This window comes from Aspergillus piperis, assembly GCF_003184755.1.
Source record: "Aspergillus piperis CBS 112811 unplaced genomic scaffold BO85scaffold_2, whole genome shotgun sequence".
Classification (NCBI taxonomy): Eukaryota; Fungi; Ascomycota; class Eurotiomycetes; order Eurotiales; family Aspergillaceae; genus Aspergillus; species Aspergillus piperis.
Genome location: NW_020291592.1, coordinates 2,758,648 through 2,775,623, shown reverse-complemented (window position 1 = coordinate 2,775,623; position 16,976 = coordinate 2,758,648). Strand labels below are relative to the sequence as shown.

General features: G+C 52.0%; 4 protein-coding genes across 4 annotated transcripts; 3 read left to right on the top strand and 1 right to left on the bottom strand.

Moving 5' to 3' along the window:
* The first annotated feature begins 1,850 nt into the window (after positions 1–1,850).
* BO85DRAFT_135026 (uncharacterized protein) lies at positions 1,851–5,389 on the top strand. Its single transcript, XM_025654031.1, has 3 exons — positions 1,851–2,506; positions 2,598–2,997; positions 3,106–5,389. Exons 1-3 carry the CDS (start codon positions 2,265–2,267, stop codon positions 5,302–5,304), a joined length of 2,841 nt encoding a protein of 946 aa, XP_025520344.1. The 5' UTR covers positions 1,851–2,264; the 3' UTR covers positions 5,305–5,389.
* Positions 5,390–6,262: 873 nt separating this feature from the next.
* Positions 6,263–7,838, top strand: BO85DRAFT_445842 (DNA-directed RNA polymerase II core subunit RPB11). Its single transcript, XM_025659363.1, has 4 exons — positions 6,263–6,470; positions 7,059–7,117; positions 7,184–7,293; positions 7,414–7,838. Exons 1-4 carry the CDS (start codon positions 6,454–6,456, stop codon positions 7,615–7,617), a joined length of 390 nt encoding a protein of 129 aa, XP_025520343.1. The 5' UTR covers positions 6,263–6,453; the 3' UTR covers positions 7,618–7,838.
* Positions 7,839–8,108: 270 nt separating this feature from the next.
* pan1 (actin cytoskeleton-regulatory complex protein PAN1) lies at positions 8,109–13,202 on the top strand. The gene is made up of 4 exons (XM_025659362.1): positions 8,109–8,883; positions 8,937–10,994; positions 11,069–11,611; positions 11,680–13,202. The coding sequence occupies exons 1-4, from the start codon at positions 8,243–8,245 to the stop codon at positions 12,803–12,805; spliced, it is 4,368 nt and encodes a 1,455-aa protein (XP_025520342.1). The 5' UTR covers positions 8,109–8,242; the 3' UTR covers positions 12,806–13,202.
* On the bottom strand, positions 12,893–16,478 carry BO85DRAFT_413624 (sodium/calcium exchanger protein). Its single transcript, XM_025657615.1, has 2 exons — positions 16,123–16,478; positions 12,893–16,057 (listed from the first exon to the last, which is right to left on the bottom strand). Exons 1-2 carry the CDS (start codon positions 16,327–16,329, stop codon positions 13,301–13,303), a joined length of 2,964 nt encoding a protein of 987 aa, XP_025520341.1. The 5' UTR covers positions 16,330–16,478; the 3' UTR covers positions 12,893–13,300.
* Positions 16,479–16,976: the final 498 nt, after the last annotated feature.

Below are 16,976 nucleotides of genomic sequence, written 5' to 3'. Positions count from 1 at the left end.
ATCTTCCGAACGTCGAAACTGACTAACGAGAAATGTTCAATATGACAGGTACATATATCATGTGTAAGTAGCACCACTACCTAAGTCCGATAGGTTTAGCAGTGGGCCGCCGAACAAGAAGAATTGAAAAAGTGATGGAATGGGATACCTATAAGTGGGCGGCGGTAAGAGGGAAGAGCTATCTACTTCGCTACTTTGAGAAAGGAATGCCTTAGCCATCAGGTGGTACGTCGGATGGCGGTGGTTAGTCGTTTGGCCCCCTTACATGACATTTGACGGCGGTGGAATGGTGGAATGCCTTGGAACGGACCGTGTCCCTATCAATTCATCTACCTCGGCCAGTTCTAGGCCTGGTACCAACCCCCTCCCTCCCCACCTTTCATTGATTTCTCTGTTTTTCCTCTTCCTGCATTTTCGGAGATGGGAACAGACATACTCGAGAGAACCATGTTTAATGTACATTTCCGGTTTCCTTTTGTGCATCTTCTCCTGCACCAGGGTGGTTGGTTAAAGTGCAAAGAAACACACATTAAGTGAGTGACTAGTAACTGTAGGGTCTAGATTGATTGATACCTGACAGGGTTGTCAGCTACCCGGGCGGCAAATATTATTAGTAGTCATCCATAAGTTACTACGTAGGTCGTAGATAGACAGGGTGTTTATAATGTTTATAATTAGTCTTAGAACCAAGGGAAAGATTTTCAATCTGGGATGGGTCTGACCAACCAAATCGGCGGTGCCGACTGAGTTTTGGCTGGCATTGCTCACTCACTACTAACCGCTCAGAGCTCGGAAGACTCAGAGCCAGAGTCAGAGATACTATATTTGGCGTTGCTCGCCGCCGGACTAACGCGCCGGGCTCCACCCTCCACATCCACCCACCCTCCCAGGGTCTGCTGAGTGCTGAGTGCTGACTGCTGAGAGAATGTGAGACTGAAAGTGAGAGAGAGAGAGACAGAGAGAGGAAGATGTCTTGGGTGGATGCCGCTTGTTTCTATTCCTCTTCAGCTAACCAACCTTCTACTCCATAGTCCTAGATAGATAGGACTTTTCAGTCTTTTCCCCATGAAACATCTGGGCTTCTTTATTCAAGCGGCTGCTACCGCTGCTATAATTATGGGTTATGGCTATTACCATTACTGTTACCATTACGAAGTACTATTCATTCCCTAATAGTACGGAGTAGTAGTATGATCATTATTTAAGCCAAATTTGCATCAGGCTTACTTTTAGTATGTCCATAACAAAAAGTAGATAACCTGAACTAGTCCGGCGTAGTCTTTTTTTTTCTTTCCCATTGGTTTTTCTCAAACTCACTAAAATACCGACTGATCTGCGCCCTTTTCCTTTCCATCTTCCCCCGCCCCCCTTTTCCCTTCCGAGTCGTCAACTGGGTGTTCTGATTCTGCCCACTACTATTGGATTTTTCCCCTGATTCCCTTTTGTTCCTTGTTGTCGTTGTGTCTTATTATTATCATTATTATTATTAATTGATTTTACCTTTTTCTTCTTCTTCCTCTTCTTCTTCTTATTTCCTTTTCTTGTCTCTTAATTTCTTTTTTGTCCCTACTGTGTTCTTGTTGCGGTTTCTGTTTGGCATTTCTTACAAGAGAAAATTCGCCTTTGTCATCGCAAACTTATCCATCATCCACACGCCCGCCGCCCCCCTTCTGGTCTCCCGGGTGGGTTTGTTTTATTTACCCTTCTAAAACCGATCGGAGGAGAGGTCCCCATCCTCGCCAACAACGACCGGAATCCACACCGATGCGTACCTATGGCCCTTCTTAATTTATCATAACTGCTAGTCTCTAAGCCCCGCTGGCCGCATGTGAATCAGAGGGTCCTGGCTGCTCTTGATCGATTATACGGTGTATCAGAAACCTTCTCTCAGGCCACCTCGCCTATTCTCTCGATCTTCTCCTGTGACCCCCCCCCCCTGAGTGAGCTCAAAGCATCATTATCCACCACAAGATTTTCTGGACGCTATTTTCGCCCATTCACGTCATTCACTTCATTTCCCGGCAGTCTCTTGACCAGAAGCCCCGCTACGATCGAAATTCGTGTGGATTGGACAGGCCCAGAATCTTCCCAAGCCCATAACCCCTCCCCTCCCTCCACCCGTCGCGGAATCCCGGTTCATGGGAACCGAGTAAAGCAGCCGAGAAGGGGTTGGGACTTTCGTGGACTTTGGAGCCGCTGGCTGCGCCCTCAATTTCTCTGAAAGTGGTTCCGGCGTCACTAGTGGTCGCCTTGGTTTCAGCCCAATGCCAATCAAGCTTCCTAAGGGCTTCGCCCGTCGAAAATCGTCTAGCAATGCTCTAGAGGAAGTGCAAAATCCTCCCCAGTCGTCATTCCGAGTCTTTGAACGACCGTCCGGAGACAAAAAGTCTTTGAGTGATGGTAATTTAGTGGCAAAGCGCTTAAGCGAAGGTCAACCTTTGGATTCCCCCTCGGAGGATGACAATAACATCTTTGCTTTGCATAATTCCCAGCCAACAAGACATCAGTATGAGACCCCTCTTTCGTCCGATGAGTTCTTACCCCTTTCCCTCTTCCCGGTAGGAAGTGGCTGAGCTGACCTGGAGTGGTGGTGGTAGTACATTCGAAGGTACATCATCTGCGCGACCTCGCACATCTGCACGCCGTTCAACAGACGGGCCACAGCCCGAATCGCAGTCGCCACACACTCGAAACCTCTACGATATACCAATTCCTCCCCTATCAGGTGCGATTCGCGCAGCTGGTCGCACGTTTTCATTCGGCGGGAGATTCTCCAAGACATCTGCGCCGGTACCTCCGCCTCAGCCATCTACACCGGGCCCTTCTAGAAGCAGGGGAATGACAACAAGCACGTCAAGCACTGCAACACCACCAAAGCTTCCCGATACAGAACTTCGAATTGGAAAAATTGACGACGACTTCCAAAATATGTTTGGTGATATTGGAAAGCGCTATTATGGGTCGAAGGACTCTTCTCTTGATCAGCCAGTAGACTTGGTAAGATGGGATTTCCTTTTCTGTATTCAGTATCTCGGTTTCAAGCCTTTCTTGTTGCATCTCCAATCCCATGAAGTAATGCAGCACAACGCTAAACTTCTACTGTAGGACTCACCCGGACCTTCCAGTCGACCAGATGCCTTGCCTCGAAAGGATGAGAGGGTCTCACGTCCTGCTCCAATTGATACTGACCGTTCAAGGGAGGTTGAGCCATCACCATACTCTTGGGATAGCCGACATTCGGAGGAGGGCCTGCTAACCACTCTTGATTCACCCAACGAACAACCGACAACACAATCATATCAACGCAATATCGATCCAGTCTCCGTTGGAGACCGGCGCAAATCTATGCCTCTGTCCGGTACTACGCCTTTGGCTACTACCTCCCATCGTTCTTTGGCAAAGCCTCGAACGACGGCGGACACGGGTTTGAGGAGAAGCGGGGTTTACTCGAACAGGCGGGACTCTGTACCTGTTGAAGACGAGGACGCGAAATTAATCATGGAATCTCTCTACTCTAAAAGGAGCTCGCAAATACCATTCATGGCTGACCACGCGGCTTCGGATGCGGAAAATGATGGGCCTTTATTCGACCAGCCTGGGGCAAAGTCTTCTCGTCCTGATCGCCGGGAATCTATTCAGAACTCATTGAGCTCCCCGGTGCTGTCAGATCACCTGGATCCGTCGATTGCAGCCCATGCCCGTTTGGCTGCACAGTACGAAAAAGCACAGCCAGTCTCGGTCTCTTCAACGAACAAAGTCATGACCCCATCTCAATTCGAACATTATCGTCAGCAGCAAGAGCTCAGACGGTCGAACAGCGACGCCTCGAAGAGTGAGAATTCCGCAGAGAGCGATTACGATGACGATGACGAGGTGGAGAAAGACCGTGAGGCCGAGAGACAGCGGCGCAAGCAAGAGGCCCATCTTTCAGTTTATCGCCAGCAGATGATGAAGGTGACCGGCCAGGAGTCTCCTGCACCAGCTATGAGAACCGAAATGGACCAGGCTAGTAAGAGTGCGCCGAATCTATTACAACCTGGAATTACCTCGGGGAGCGGGAAAAGCAGTGATGGTGATGATGACGAAGAGATTCCTTTGGGCATTCTGGCAGCTCATGGATTCCCCAACAGGAATCGCCCTCCAAGCCGTCTGGCACCATCTAGCTCCATTCCTAACCTTCGGGCGTCTTTCCAGCAACCGTACTTGCCTTCCCCGTCTCCTGCTTCGGTCGCAGAACGGGATCCAAACAATCGCGGGAGCCTGCCTGTTTTTGCGCGAAACTTGCCGCGAGACCCTTACTTTGGAGCCAGTTTGGTTAATCAATCCAACAGAGAGTCTCTGGCCTTTGGAGGAGGAGCATCGGTCCATGGTGGACCTTCGCCAGCGCTACCGCCCGGAGGCCTAGTAGGTGTCATTGCCACGGAGGAGCGAGCAAGGGCAATGCGGCGAGGTAGCCCTAATACCCAAGCCATGTACGACTATCAAGGAGGAATGCCTGTGCCACCTGTTCAACCTGGCGGCATCCCGAGGCCTTACACGATGATGAGTCTAAGCTCGCCGAATACCGGTGGCGGTCAGCCGGCGATTTCTGCGACTGAACAGGCGCAGATAGAATTGTCTCAGCAGATGACGCAAATGGTGCAGATGCAAATGCAGTGGATGCAGCAGATGATTCACATGCAAGGCGGACAGAACACCCAATTAATGCCACCTGGCGGGCCTCCACCCGCGCTAGGTGCCAACCTGAATGCGCGCCCATCTTCAATGCCCTCAGCTGGCAATATGAGTAACGCCCATGCTGGGTACTCGGGCGATCAGCGGACACTAAGCATGCTTGATCCGAATGTTTCCTCCCGTCTCAATAGTGCAGCTATGCCACATGTATCTGGGGCCCTCCGGCCAAGCACGCCGGCTGGGCAAGGGTATGCGCCGTCGATTGCACCATCGGAACGCAGTAACGTTGGTCTGGCGCCTCGTTACAGACCCGTCTCAACATTGCAACCCGAGTTAGGAAATATCGGCTCTTCGTCCATACCGAAGTCATGGAATGATGAAAACCGCAAGTCCTCGCTTTCAGCCGCAGTTCCGGCGGCGCCACAGGCGTCTCAGATGAGCCACCGTCCCATGCCAAGTGATAGCAAACCGATAAGGGCTAGCAAGCCGAGTATTGGTGCGGAGCAGGATGACGAGGACGATGATGAAGGCTGGGCCGAAATGATGAAGAAACGAGAAAATAAACGCAACAACTGGAAGATGAAGAAAGAAACGTCGAGCTTTGGAGATCTGTTGAATGCTGTGCATTAGACAGGCTGTCAATTGACATTGTTTGCCCTCGCAGCGGGGGTATCATGTCCTGTGCATGTTATGCTTTCGCTTATTTTTGCTTGGCTGTGATTTTGCCATCGAAGTCCCGTGCTCTTTATAGGGACCTGAAGGAGTTTTATCTCACTTTGTGCATTTGTGAGCAGTGAATATGTTTTGTTCTCCAGCTAATTCCTATTATTGTTGGCGCGTTCTCCTCTTGCGTGTCCTTTTACCTTCCCTTCCGTTCTTTTCTATATTGTTTTACCTTCTTGGACATGACCTGATCTTTCTCTACGTTTATACGAGGGGTCTTCTCTCCCTGATCTCCCAGTTTCTTAATCACTATTAAAGCAGGGTGCGGGATCATGACAGGCGTTTCTACGGATTGATGATTTCCAACCCAAATGAGGGTTGTAATTGGATTGCTTTAGCAAGTTGTGCATGCATTTTCTGTCTTGTATACTCAATGTGTAGCGGATTAACATCACAATTTATGGTTAAGGGAGTTGATATCTGAGGCTGGTATCTATATAATAACTGATCGGAGCCCCCCGCCTGCGGATGGGGAAGCCTTAGTTCAAATGCCATATAATGCGTAGTTTATCTCTATGATCTAGCGCAGCAGCTGGAGTCAAAAGTCGTGCAGCGCGAAAGTAGCTTAGTAACCAAACACACTCCACTTGGCCCACACGGACAGCGCTCCAGTCACGTGATGAACATCACGGGATTTCAACCTTATTGGAGCTTGCCATGACCAGCCATTCTGCAATCCCAGCATTGCAGCATCACTTTCTCAACAGTACGGCGGGAGTTTCCAGTCGTATTTATATATAATAACTCTATCAGGTGATTCAAATATTTTTTATACTAATCGCGTGTCGGTCAGACAACTAACTCAATTCAAAGGTCCAACTGAGCAAGGGAAAAAGTGGCAAAACCAACGTGAAAGGCCAGAAGTTGCACACCAAGTGGTATTCATATCTATTGGATACATTGTTTCATTCCCTGCTTCATCTATACAGCACTCTGCTCGTCCTTTTTGGTGGCCATCCACTTACAGGCCTAATAAAACCACGAGATATTCAATATCCCGTCCAGCTATTTCACTCTTTTGGTATACGCACCTTTGGATATAACCAAAACTACAAAATGAACGCACCAGACCGGTAGGTGGAACGTTCTTCTTACATATACTCAATCCATATTGTAGCATGTTCTATTTCACTTGGCTTTCCCCCCCTTTTTCTCTCGTGTTCTAGGTTCGGGAGCTGTTAGCTGGAGTGAATGGTGTGACAGTGAAGTCTCATTGTGGACGGAGCTATCAACAGGGGCACATGCTCTTGCCTTCCCGCTCCAATCACTGCCCCAGGGTGCTGGACTATGCTCTGGACTTTACTCGTGCTCCCCTCTTTTTACCCCAGTTCATATTCAATGTTTATGCCCCTTTGTCCAGATTCTTCATTGAATGGATCGATCTCGAGCTTTGCGTTGTCTTCACCCTTCAGCATTTCTGTCATATTTGAATCTTTCCCAGACACAACCCTTTTCAGGATGGAGTCCATCATGCCTGCAGAAATGGTGTATGCGCGCCTAAAGAATGGCAGTGGTGGATCTCGCGTCCGCTGCCAGTCCACCATCAATGTTTCTCATGACCAGCAGCCGAGGTCCGCTTCGGGTTTTCTTTGATGATTCTATTTTCCTTCAAATTTGAAGTGTCTGTTACATCCAGTCCACTGACGCAGTATGAAACCTAGATACGAGTCGTTCGTTCTTGCGAATGGCGAGAACAAAGTTGAGATGGAGATCGATACTCGTATGTCATCTTAACCTCGGACCTAAACGGCTTGCGTTCATTGCTAACATGGGCTTCTCATGCCAGGCATCCCTTCTTCTGCGATATTCACCTTCAACAAGGAAGATCACACATTGGGGAATTTGATCCGCTCTCGCCTCTTGCAAAGCTCCCATGTTCTCTTCGCTGCGTACAAGGTATGTCTGCGGTGGTGATATACACTCGCCTCTAGTTCCGGGCGCTCTTTATGCTCCTAGTTGTTGCTTTTCTTAGATCTATTGAGTTAGTATGCGTCAGGGCTGACGTGACTGTCACAGGTTCCCCATCCGCTTGTTCCCAATTTCCAGCTTCGAGTTCAGACCGATGGCGATGTCTCCCCCAAGGATGCGGTAATCGCAGCCTGCCATGAGCTCGTTCGGGACCTGGGTATTCTCTCCCGGGAATTTACCAAGGAATATGAGCTCCGTAAGATGGTAGGGGCTACCGCTCAGCAGCAGAATGGCGTCCAGGATGGTGTTTAGCCATCGACAGGTGGAGATAGAACATGAAGAGCTGGGTCAGCGGTCACTTACATGCTTTCGCTTCGGATATACGCAGCTGGTCATGCGTGCTTTGTTTCTTGGTCATACCCTTTATTCTATGTTTGTTCTCTTTGCTTCCAGTGATTAGTCGGACCAAGCCTTTCGCTCCAACCTGCCTCGGGACAAAATGTCAATTGCTGCCGTAGCCGTTAATCATTCAACTCATCCCCCTGTCTGTCTCGTTCCCATGTCTTGTAAGATTGGGACTGGTAGCAACATAAATCGAAGAGAACCGTATGGTATGCCCAGTGGGTAGCGTAGATAGTGTAGATAGCTTCTGGACTCATCGTGATAGCTACCCGATGGAGCTTAGTGCACCGCTCCGCGGATTCCCCCATCGGCGGGCGTCCCTGATTACGTAACTGGGGGCAGCGTCACTGCTCCTGATCGGATGGATGCTCCTGATCCCCCCCTCTCCGTCGTTGCCTGGCCACTTCCTATGCTTCTCCTCTTTCTCATTGTGCGCCATCAGCTTGGTTTTCTGCTTCCTCGGCATTGTTAATCGTTTCTTCGTTAGCCTGTCTTTGATGTTCGTCCTGTCTTTGATGCAACCCTTACTCCGGTAATGTACTCTTCATCCAACACCTTCCTGGGCGGCGCCAACAGCGCACGTCCGGGACAGCCTTTCATGCAGCAGTCTCCATACTCGCAACAATTTGCCCCTGGCCAACATCAACAACAACAACCGCCACAGCAGGGTGGATTTGCGCCTCAGCCGACTGGCTATGGCCCTCAAATGTCCAGTTTCGGGGCCTCTCAGCTGCAGCCTCAAGCCACGGGGTTCCCGGCTGGTCAGCTCCAACCTCAGTTTACAGGGTTTCCGGGCGCAGTACCACAATCGCAACCAACTGGCTTCCAGCCCCCGGTTCAGCAGCCCCAGATCACCGGTTATCCCGCACAGTCGCAGCCTCCGCAGTTCCAGGTTCCCGCAAGCACTGGCCTCCCTGTTCGTCAGGCGCCTCGGACTTCGTCGGAAATAGCGGATTCGTTCCAAGATGTTGCTGGCATGGCTCCGCCTCCGCCACCTAAGGCGTCTGCCAGTAAGATACCAAACATTCGGCTCTCCTTCATCACTGCGCAGGACCAGGCAAAATTCGAGCAGCTCTTCAAGTCTGCGGTTGGAGATAATCAGACAATGAGTGGTGATAAGGCAAAGGAGCTTCTTCTGCGGTCAAAGCTGAATGGGAGTGATTTGTCCAAAATCTGGTGTGTATCTGGTTACATCCCATAGATTGAAGTGAAGGCGTTAACCATTACAGGGTGCTCTCGGATTCTACCAAGTCTGGCCAGCTCTTCTTCCCCGAATTTGCCCTGGCTATGTACCTGTGCAACTTGAGAATCACGGGTAGAGAATTGCCTAGCGCCCTCCCTGAGAAGATCAGGAACGAAGTCTCGAGCATGGTGGACATCATCTCCTTCCAAGTCCCTGATACTCAGCCGGAACCTGCTGCTAGAACGAATGTACCAAATTTCGATGTACCTCTCTTAGAGAATAAATCTGCTCCCCCCGCCCCCCAGCAGCCACAGCCACAGCAGCCGAGTAATGCGCAGCTTCTGACGCAGCTCACAGCGCAGCCCACGGGTTTCCCTCAGCCGACGGGGTTCCAACAAAGTCAATCCCCTTTCCCGGGCCAAAACTCTGCCCTTGCCCCGCAAGCCACTGGGTTTCCTGGACAGTCCCAGCAATTACAGCCACAAGCCACTGGATTCATGACCAATCCTCAGCCGACTGGGTACAGCGGTCCTCGTCCTCCAATGCCTCCAATGCCTACTGGCTTCGGGTCAAATTTGAGTCCTGCTCAAACTGGAGGAGTATCGGCTCTGACCGCACAGCCTACAGGCATACCTGGGCAATGGGGCTTCGTGAATGCGCCGGCAACTGGCTTGCCTAACATAGAAGCTCTCAAGCAGCAGCTGATGCCGCAGCCAGGCCGCGAAGGTGGATTCACTACAGTCGGTCTTTCTGGAAACGCTCATATTCCCTGGGCCATCACCAAGGAAGAGAAGAAGATTTATGACGATCTGTTTCGAGCCTGGGATGGTTTCCGCAAAGGCTTTATTGGTGGTGATACTGCTATCGAAATTATGGGACAAAGTGGTCTAAACCGGTCTGATCTGGAACGCATTTGGACGCTGGCCGACCCAAACAACAGGGGACGCCTGAACATGGATGAGTTTGCCGTGGCAATGCATCTAATCTACCGGAAATTGAACGGATACCCAGTCCCGAATCGTCTGCCCCCGGAGCTTGTTCCCCCATCCACCAGGAACTTGAACGATTCGATAGGCACGATCAAGTCCCTGCTTTCTCAAGATGCAGAGAGCCGAAAGGCGTCTGGCGCGTTCTTGCAACCACAAAAGACTGGTGTGAGCTACCTGAAAGAGCACTCCTTTCGTGGTGGTGCGGTGTCTCCGGGTGTAGGTCGGAAAGATGCTACACTATTCAAGAATAACGACGAGGCGGCTGCTGGGTATCGCTCCAGCGCGCGTCGTCGAGTTGGCAACAATGGACGTACGCCATCCCCTGCTGCTTCCCAGGCTTCCGAGGAAGAGCTGTCCGTGGACCAGCTGAAGAAGAAGATTCGTGAAGCCCAGATCATGTTGGATGCGGTGGATTTCCAAGACGAAAATCAAGCGGAAGAGGATGATGCTCTAGATCGGCGAGACCGCAGGGAAGCGGAGAGTCTTATGGACCGGATACGACGGGTACAGGACGATATTGACACCCATCCTGATGCTTCCTTCCGTAATCTTGATACCGGGGCCGAACGGAGGTCGCTACGTCGTCAGCTGCAGGCGTATGAAGATCAAGTCCCGCAAGTGGCATCAGAAGTAAGGCGTGTTGAGCGGGAAATAGCGGAGGTTAGACTTGAATTATTCCGCCTGAAGGATGCAAAGGAACATCCTAACAGTGCATCCTCTATCGTGGGTACAGGCCCAGGGGGCACAGTCACTGAAGCCGATCGTATTAAAGCCCGTGCCCGTGCCAGAATGCAAGCCCGCGCCGCTGAACTTGCCGGAAGGCCCGTTCCCGCCAGCCAGGACGACGATGGAGCTGCAACTCGCCGACTCGAGGCCGAGAATGCTACTGTTAAAGCTGAAAGGGAGAGAAACGAGACCATGACTCGCGACGTCGAGGAAAGTGTTAGAGAGTTTGCGCGGAGTCTGGAAGACAGTCTTAAGGATGGTGGTGAAAGTTCGACGCGTGAGCATGAACGGCGACGCTGGGAGGACGCCTTGGGTGTTGAAGATGTGGTTCGCGACTTTATTTACGATTTGAAGCGTAGCAGCCGCACCGCGCATGTTCGCAAGGAAGAGTAAGTATCTTCACTCTCTCCCTGGAAGATACGAGTTTTATCATACAGGAGGGCATACACTAATCATTGGCCAGACAACAAAGAGCAGCAGATACGCAAAGCCAGCGGTCCCGCTACGATGAATCGCCACTGGGAGGCGCAGCTGCTTCGCAAAATTCCCCGACGCCTACCGGCTCAGTCGTATCAGCTGGCTCTACGCATGAGGACCGTGTTGCGGCTGCTAGGGAACGTGCGCAGAAGCGGATCGCTGAACGGATGGCTGCTGCAGGGCTCAAGCCCCACAGTGACGCAGGAGAGACTCTGCTTCAACGGCAGGAGCGCGAGAAAAAAGAACGTGAAGAGCGGTTGAGGCGAGCAGAAGAAGAAGATGCCAAGCGGGAGCAAGAGCGACAACGTCGTCTGGCCGAAGAGCAGGGTGGCCCTACGGCACAATCTGCTAAGCCGGCCGGCAAGAAGCCTCCTCCAGCACCGCCTTCTCGGAAGGGTCGGACTGACAGTGCAGGCCAAGCCGAAGCAAAGAAGGCAAGGGAGGAAGCAGCTAAGATAGAGCAATCTACACGGGAACAAGCTATTAGAGAGGAACAGCAGGCGCAGGAAGAAGAGACAGCCCGCCTAGAGTATGTAACCCTTGCCAGCCCTACTCCTGACTGTTGATGCCGTTACGCAAACTAACATCTCTTACCAGAACTGCCGCCAGAGAACGCGAAGCAGAATTCCTGAAGGAGAAGGAGGCCCAGGAGGCCCGTCTTGCCGCACTGCAAGAACAGGTCCGACAAGGGAAGATCAAGAAGCAGGAAGAGAAGCGTCGCAAGGAAGAGGCAGCCCGTGCGGCCAAAGAACAGGAAGCGAGACTCGCCACCCAGCGTGCTGAGCTTGAGATGGCCAAAGAACGCGAGCGTCAACTTCAATTGGAGCTGGAGGGCTTGGATGAGAGTTCCTCGGATGAGGAAGGCCCTATCAACATCACGCCGCAGGACAGTACTCCGACTCAGAGTCAAGTTCTTCCTGCCGCAGATACTGCAGTGCCGACCCCAGCTCCTGCGCCTTCGGTTCCAGCTCCAGAGTTAGAAGTCGTGACCAGTCCCGCTGAGTCTGCTAGTAGCCACGCTGCGCCCACCAGTCTTAGCCCAGAAGCTGAGTCCAAAAACCCTTACTTCAAGAGAATCAGCCCGTCCGACAGCCAGGTGCCGCCTCCACCACCTGCACCTCAGCCTGCCGCTCCAAAAGCCGAGTCTCAGTCGACCAACCCTTTCCATCGGCTGGCACAGCAGCAGGAGAGCTCCAAGCCTGCATTTACTGCGCCAGGTCCGCTGGAGCGCAAGTCTCGAGTGCGTCCCGAGGCGGATGATGACTGGTCGGCGGCTGGATCGGATTTTGACGACTCTTCTGATGATGACGATGAACGGCCGGGTGGTGGTAGCGCGAAACAACTCGCAAGCATCTTGTTCGGCACCATGGCTCCTCCCCGGCCTCTGAGTGCTATGGATGACAAGACTCCTTCAAAGTCGTCTACTCCCGTCCAGGATAGTCCAGCAACCCCCGCACCGCCGACTGAGGCAGCTGAACCCCCCGCTGCCCCCGCTGCTGTGCCTCCTCCCCCGCCGCCCCCGCCTGCCCCCGCCCCGGCTCCCTCCATGGCGCCTCCAGTGCCACCTCCAGGCGTTCCCCCGCCACCTGCGCCCCCGGCTGCTCCCATGGGCGGCTCTGGTAGAGGTGCCTTGCTAGCGTCGATCCAGGCGGGAACGGGGCTTCGAAAGGTCCAGACCAACGATCGCAGCATTAGCTCTTCCGCGGGGCGTGTTCTGGACTGAGCCTTTACGTCCCCACGCACACCCTGTTGGATACACTTTTGCGCTTTCCTTTGAAACTACCTTCGTCATGGGTTGTAGGGAGAGCAAAGAAGGAACCATGCTCATTGATTTTCTCTATCCTTCTCTCGTCGGTTTTCTGTTTAATCACAAGTTCAAAGCATCGGATGCTTTTTGTTTTTTTCTTTCAGCCTGTATTGATTCTGGACTTCAAACTAAAGAAGACGGTAATAGCCAAGGTTGCGTCTTGTGTCAGATGATCACTGTATTCGTAAAAACCAGAACATGCCAATATATACATAAAATATGTACAGTATGTGTAATGAGAACACACAAGTATATCCATAGATATATGGATTGGCGAAAATCAAAACAACAGAGAGAAAAGAAGCGCTCGCAACACTGAAGCAAGAGCCAGTCATGATAGACCCTGAAAAACGCTTACAAAGAAGGTAGTTGATAAAGGGCTCTTTCTGACTTACGCTTAAGGCCTGACCCTCAGAATAGAAGCTCGGCGAGGACATTGCCAAGCGTACTAATGACCCAGAGAACAACCAGGCCCCTGCCAATTTTCTGGTCCATCCTCCATTTATTCAAGGGGACGACGATCAGCAGACCAATCAAGGTGATGAGTAGAGTAGCACCGCTGATGACGAGGACCTTGGAGACTTCAATCTCGTACGATCCGCCCGTCGCGGCGATGGCTTCTGGCTTGGCGTTCACGGTCATGTAAAGCCCGCCTAGGCCAATACCCAGAAGGATATTCAGCATGGGGCCTCCGAAACAGGCGCTCAGCGCCATTACGGGATATCCTAGGCGGGCTACCGTGATGTCTGCTACCAGGTCGCCCAAGGAATTACCCACTGCAAACACAGTCAGGCCGAGGAGAGAGTCACTGATGTTCAAGATTACGCCTAGGGTCTTGAGAAGGCTGACAACCTCGGTGGCGATGGTTGCGATCCAGCAGATTGCGACGATGAAGCCTAAAAATGCTAGAACGGGACGCCAGGCACCTGGAGGCTGAGAAGTGAGGTCGTGCCGTGTGCTGATCATCAGGCAGGTTGTGCATATCAAGGAGAAGAGAAGGGAGACCATGGACGGCAGGAGAAGATTCTCAACATCTAAATCGGAATCAACTGTCGTCCAATACATCAAGGCCACGAAGAAGGGTCCCACGAAGAGTTGAATCCAGACTAGCCAAAGGCACCACTCTTTCGCAGGTGGCGGTGGGGAATCCATGCTTGACTGGATGGCCGGCAATTCGGAATCGAAACGAGAATGTCTCGGGATAGGTTCTGGCTTGCCACTCTGATCAATCGTGTTTCGTCGTGAAATGGACTCTTGGTCAAGCGCACGAAGAAGTGGACTATCTTCCGGCAGTCGCACAGCAGGTGATGGTGCACCATCGCCGTCAGCCGAAGTTACTATGACGGGAACAGCGTTTGCACCCGTATCAGGTTGTACAGGTTCAACCACTGGGAGGGTAATTGTCAGGAGCAATACACTGGGGGCAGCAACAATTCCCAAGAGTCGCTCCCAGAAAGATTTGGATTTCCAGCCTGCCAAAGTCGGGAATAAGGTGGGAAGGATGGGCTGGGAAGTGAGTTGCAGGTGCGGCCACCATGTCGGGGTTGCCGTCCGGTTACTCCCAGCATCGAAGGCGCTATCGTGAATCTGCAACCGCTCCGTCGGACTTGATGCGGCTGGAAGGCGCAGGCTGGGTGCCCCAGAGGATGGGAAACTGGGTACATCTTGAAAAGGTGGGAATGGGCTGGTAGGGCTTTCCGGGAAAGCATTTGCTGGGCCCGGGGAGAGGGTCGTTCCGCGCGGGGACAACGGGAGCGGGGATCGAGGACGAGAACTCGACACTTGATAAGTTGGTGAATGGAAAGCACCAGGGGGCGCAAGAAGGTTCGGGCTCTGAAGATGCGTGTTCGACTCGGTACTGGGGGCTTGCGAGACGGCCAATTGAGGGGAGAGTTGTGATCCTGGGCTCTGATCGGATGCTAAGGCGCCTGTCGTTTCTGAGGGCGATTGAGTATCCACCGAAGGCCGACGAACAGTGAGCAGCGGCTGCTGAGTATTGACAGTGAACATGCTTGTGTCTAGTTTTAGATCTGCGGCAGCGTTGGCAGACACCGCTCGAGTGCGGGCTGAACCAATGCTTCCATTGGGAGATAAGCGGTCGCCCAGCGAGGGACGACTGGCACGCGGATGAGACACAATAGAGGCATTGTCTGACAGGCGCGAATGCGAGCGGGATCGTTCACCATCTGAGCATCGCTCGAGATCAAACGACTCGTTGCGATGAATATTCCGCGATCGTTGAAGTGAAGAGAGGACGGACTGAAACTCCAAAGCACCCACTAAACTTGGTCTGATGGGATTTAAGGTATTGCGCCTCCTTGTAGTGGGCCGATAAACGTGCATGTTGTCGCGGATCTCAGCGAGGTACCGATTACGGGTTTCATCGTCCTCCTCCCCTTCTTGCCAGGCTGGAACACCGGATCTCTCAAGGGCGTCGAAATCTTCGCCGTGAAGGAGACTTGTAGCCTCCGACGCGACGCCAGGGTCATCTTCCTCCTCTTCTTCGATGTCAAGTTCTTGGTTGTCCGGGATGTGAAAGTGTGACCGAGCAGCTAGATTCCTCTCGTAGGAGCGACGCTGTCGAGTCAAATACCAGTGCCACGTCACCACCAATACAACGTAGAAACAATAGAGCGCCACCATCATGGCCGATTCCCAGACATGGAGGCGGCCGTCGCCCAAAAGAAACATACTAAAGGCCACTGCTAGGATAAAAAATCCGACGTCACGAACGAAACTCCTCCGAGCAACCCTGAAGGGGCGGACCAGCGCCATTGATCCAGCAACGACGGATGTGATGAAGCTTGCCGCACCGAGCAGCTCTCCAATGGCCAGACTCCCACTATTCGAACGCATGGCGGCGAAGGTGGAGAACACGTCCGGACTGCCATTTCCGAATGCAAGAAAAGTGACACCCGTGAGACTTTCACTCAAACCGAGGGCACTGGCTAGGGTACTTAGATCTACACAGAGAAAATCGCTGGCAGCAATGCCAATGGTGCTAAAGAGAAGCGATAGCCACAGGACGATAATGATAAAAGCGATCGGCTTGGCCTTTGCCGCAGTGCAGTAGTAGAATTGAAGGTAGGAGAAGAGACCCTCTTCGTGATCGGCGCAGTTCGATAGGACGAAGGCACATTGATCTTTGGCTTGACGGACGAGACGACACTGTCAATCAACACAGCAAGCTTAGCAAATCCCCAATTCGATAGATGGTGTTTCAATTGTCATACCTCCAGCGCGTTGTCCCGCTTCCGAAGCTGAGCGACATTGTGAACCGAGACCCGCTCGGTTGGCTCGGCCAGGCGACCAGAAACCCAGCTGAGAATAGCCAGGAGAGAGAAAGCAAGTAAACACGCCCAAAAAGGTCTGGCCGAATATCCACGCTTCCGAGAAGCGGGACGTCGAGAAAGAAACTTGGGTATCAATAGAGGAGACATGGTGGACGATCGGATTGCGGCATCCTGGGCGATAAGCAAGCGATGGTGGAGAGTGTCACAAGGCCGGATGAACTAGTTGGTTAGTTTAGGTTGAGGAAGCCTGGAGGGAGGAGGGATGGAGATGGAAATCGGAGAAGGGAAGACAGGGGAACAAAATGGAAGCAATCAAAGCCAAGATAAGAGAGTAAGCAAGGGGGGAAGGTAATGGGATTAAGATTTGGGCCGTTTGCCAGAAACTTGACGATTGATAGACATGGATTGGAGAAAGTGACGGAATTGATGTCAGAAGAGCGGAGAGTCCAAGCAAAGCACATCAAGCTAGATCGGGAAGGCGGTGGGAAGGAAAGAGGAGCTGAGATGCCGACGATGATCCATTTAGTCGATCAATTGAGTGGGTACAGCTTGCTTGGACTGAGATAAAACCCATTATGCAAAATGATTCAAACTGCATGAAAGTTTCACACAAGATCATTTTATGTCTTTATCTCAAACTACTCAACAACCAAACTATATTGCATGTACTGTGTAATAACTCTGGTATCTTTCCGATACCTACAGGGAACATCTATACGGTACCGGGTACCGTACCGGATACCGAGTGCATGTAATGTCCTGTAATGTATTGTGGATCACTCAAAGAAAGTGCG

Excerpts from the sequence above, each read along its gene's own strand:
- pan1 (XM_025659362.1), top strand. The coding sequence starts at position 8,243 with ATGTACTCTTCATCCAACACCTTCCTGGGCGGCGCCAACAGCGCACGT. Across the intron at positions 8,884-8,936 it reads AGTGATTTGTCCAAAATCTG|GGTGCTCTCGGATTCTACCA; the intron begins GTGTGTATCTGG and ends TAACCATTACAG. Across the intron at positions 11,612-11,679 it reads GAAGAGACAGCCCGCCTAGA|AACTGCCGCCAGAGAACGCG; the intron begins GTATGTAACCCT and ends ATCTCTTACCAG.
- BO85DRAFT_135026 (XM_025654031.1), top strand. The coding sequence starts at position 2,265 with ATGCCAATCAAGCTTCCTAAGGGCTTCGCCCGTCGAAAATCGTCTAGC. Across the intron at positions 2,507-2,597 it reads TCCCAGCCAACAAGACATCA|TACATTCGAAGGTACATCAT; the intron begins GTATGAGACCCC and ends TGGTGGTGGTAG. Across the intron at positions 2,998-3,105 it reads TTGATCAGCCAGTAGACTTG|GACTCACCCGGACCTTCCAG; the intron begins GTAAGATGGGAT and ends CTTCTACTGTAG.
- BO85DRAFT_445842 (XM_025659363.1), top strand. Across the intron at positions 7,118-7,183 it reads TGAGATGGAGATCGATACTC|GCATCCCTTCTTCTGCGATA; the intron begins GTATGTCATCTT and ends TTCTCATGCCAG. Across the intron at positions 7,294-7,413 it reads TTCTCTTCGCTGCGTACAAG|GTTCCCCATCCGCTTGTTCC; the intron begins GTATGTCTGCGG and ends TGACTGTCACAG.
- BO85DRAFT_413624 (XM_025657615.1), bottom strand. The coding sequence starts at position 16,329 with ATGTCTCCTCTATTGATACCCAAGTTTCTTTCTCGACGTCCCGCTTCT. Across the intron at positions 16,058-16,122 it reads AGCGGGACAACGCGCTGGAG|TGTCGTCTCGTCCGTCAAGC; the intron begins GTATGACAATTG and ends GTTGATTGACAG.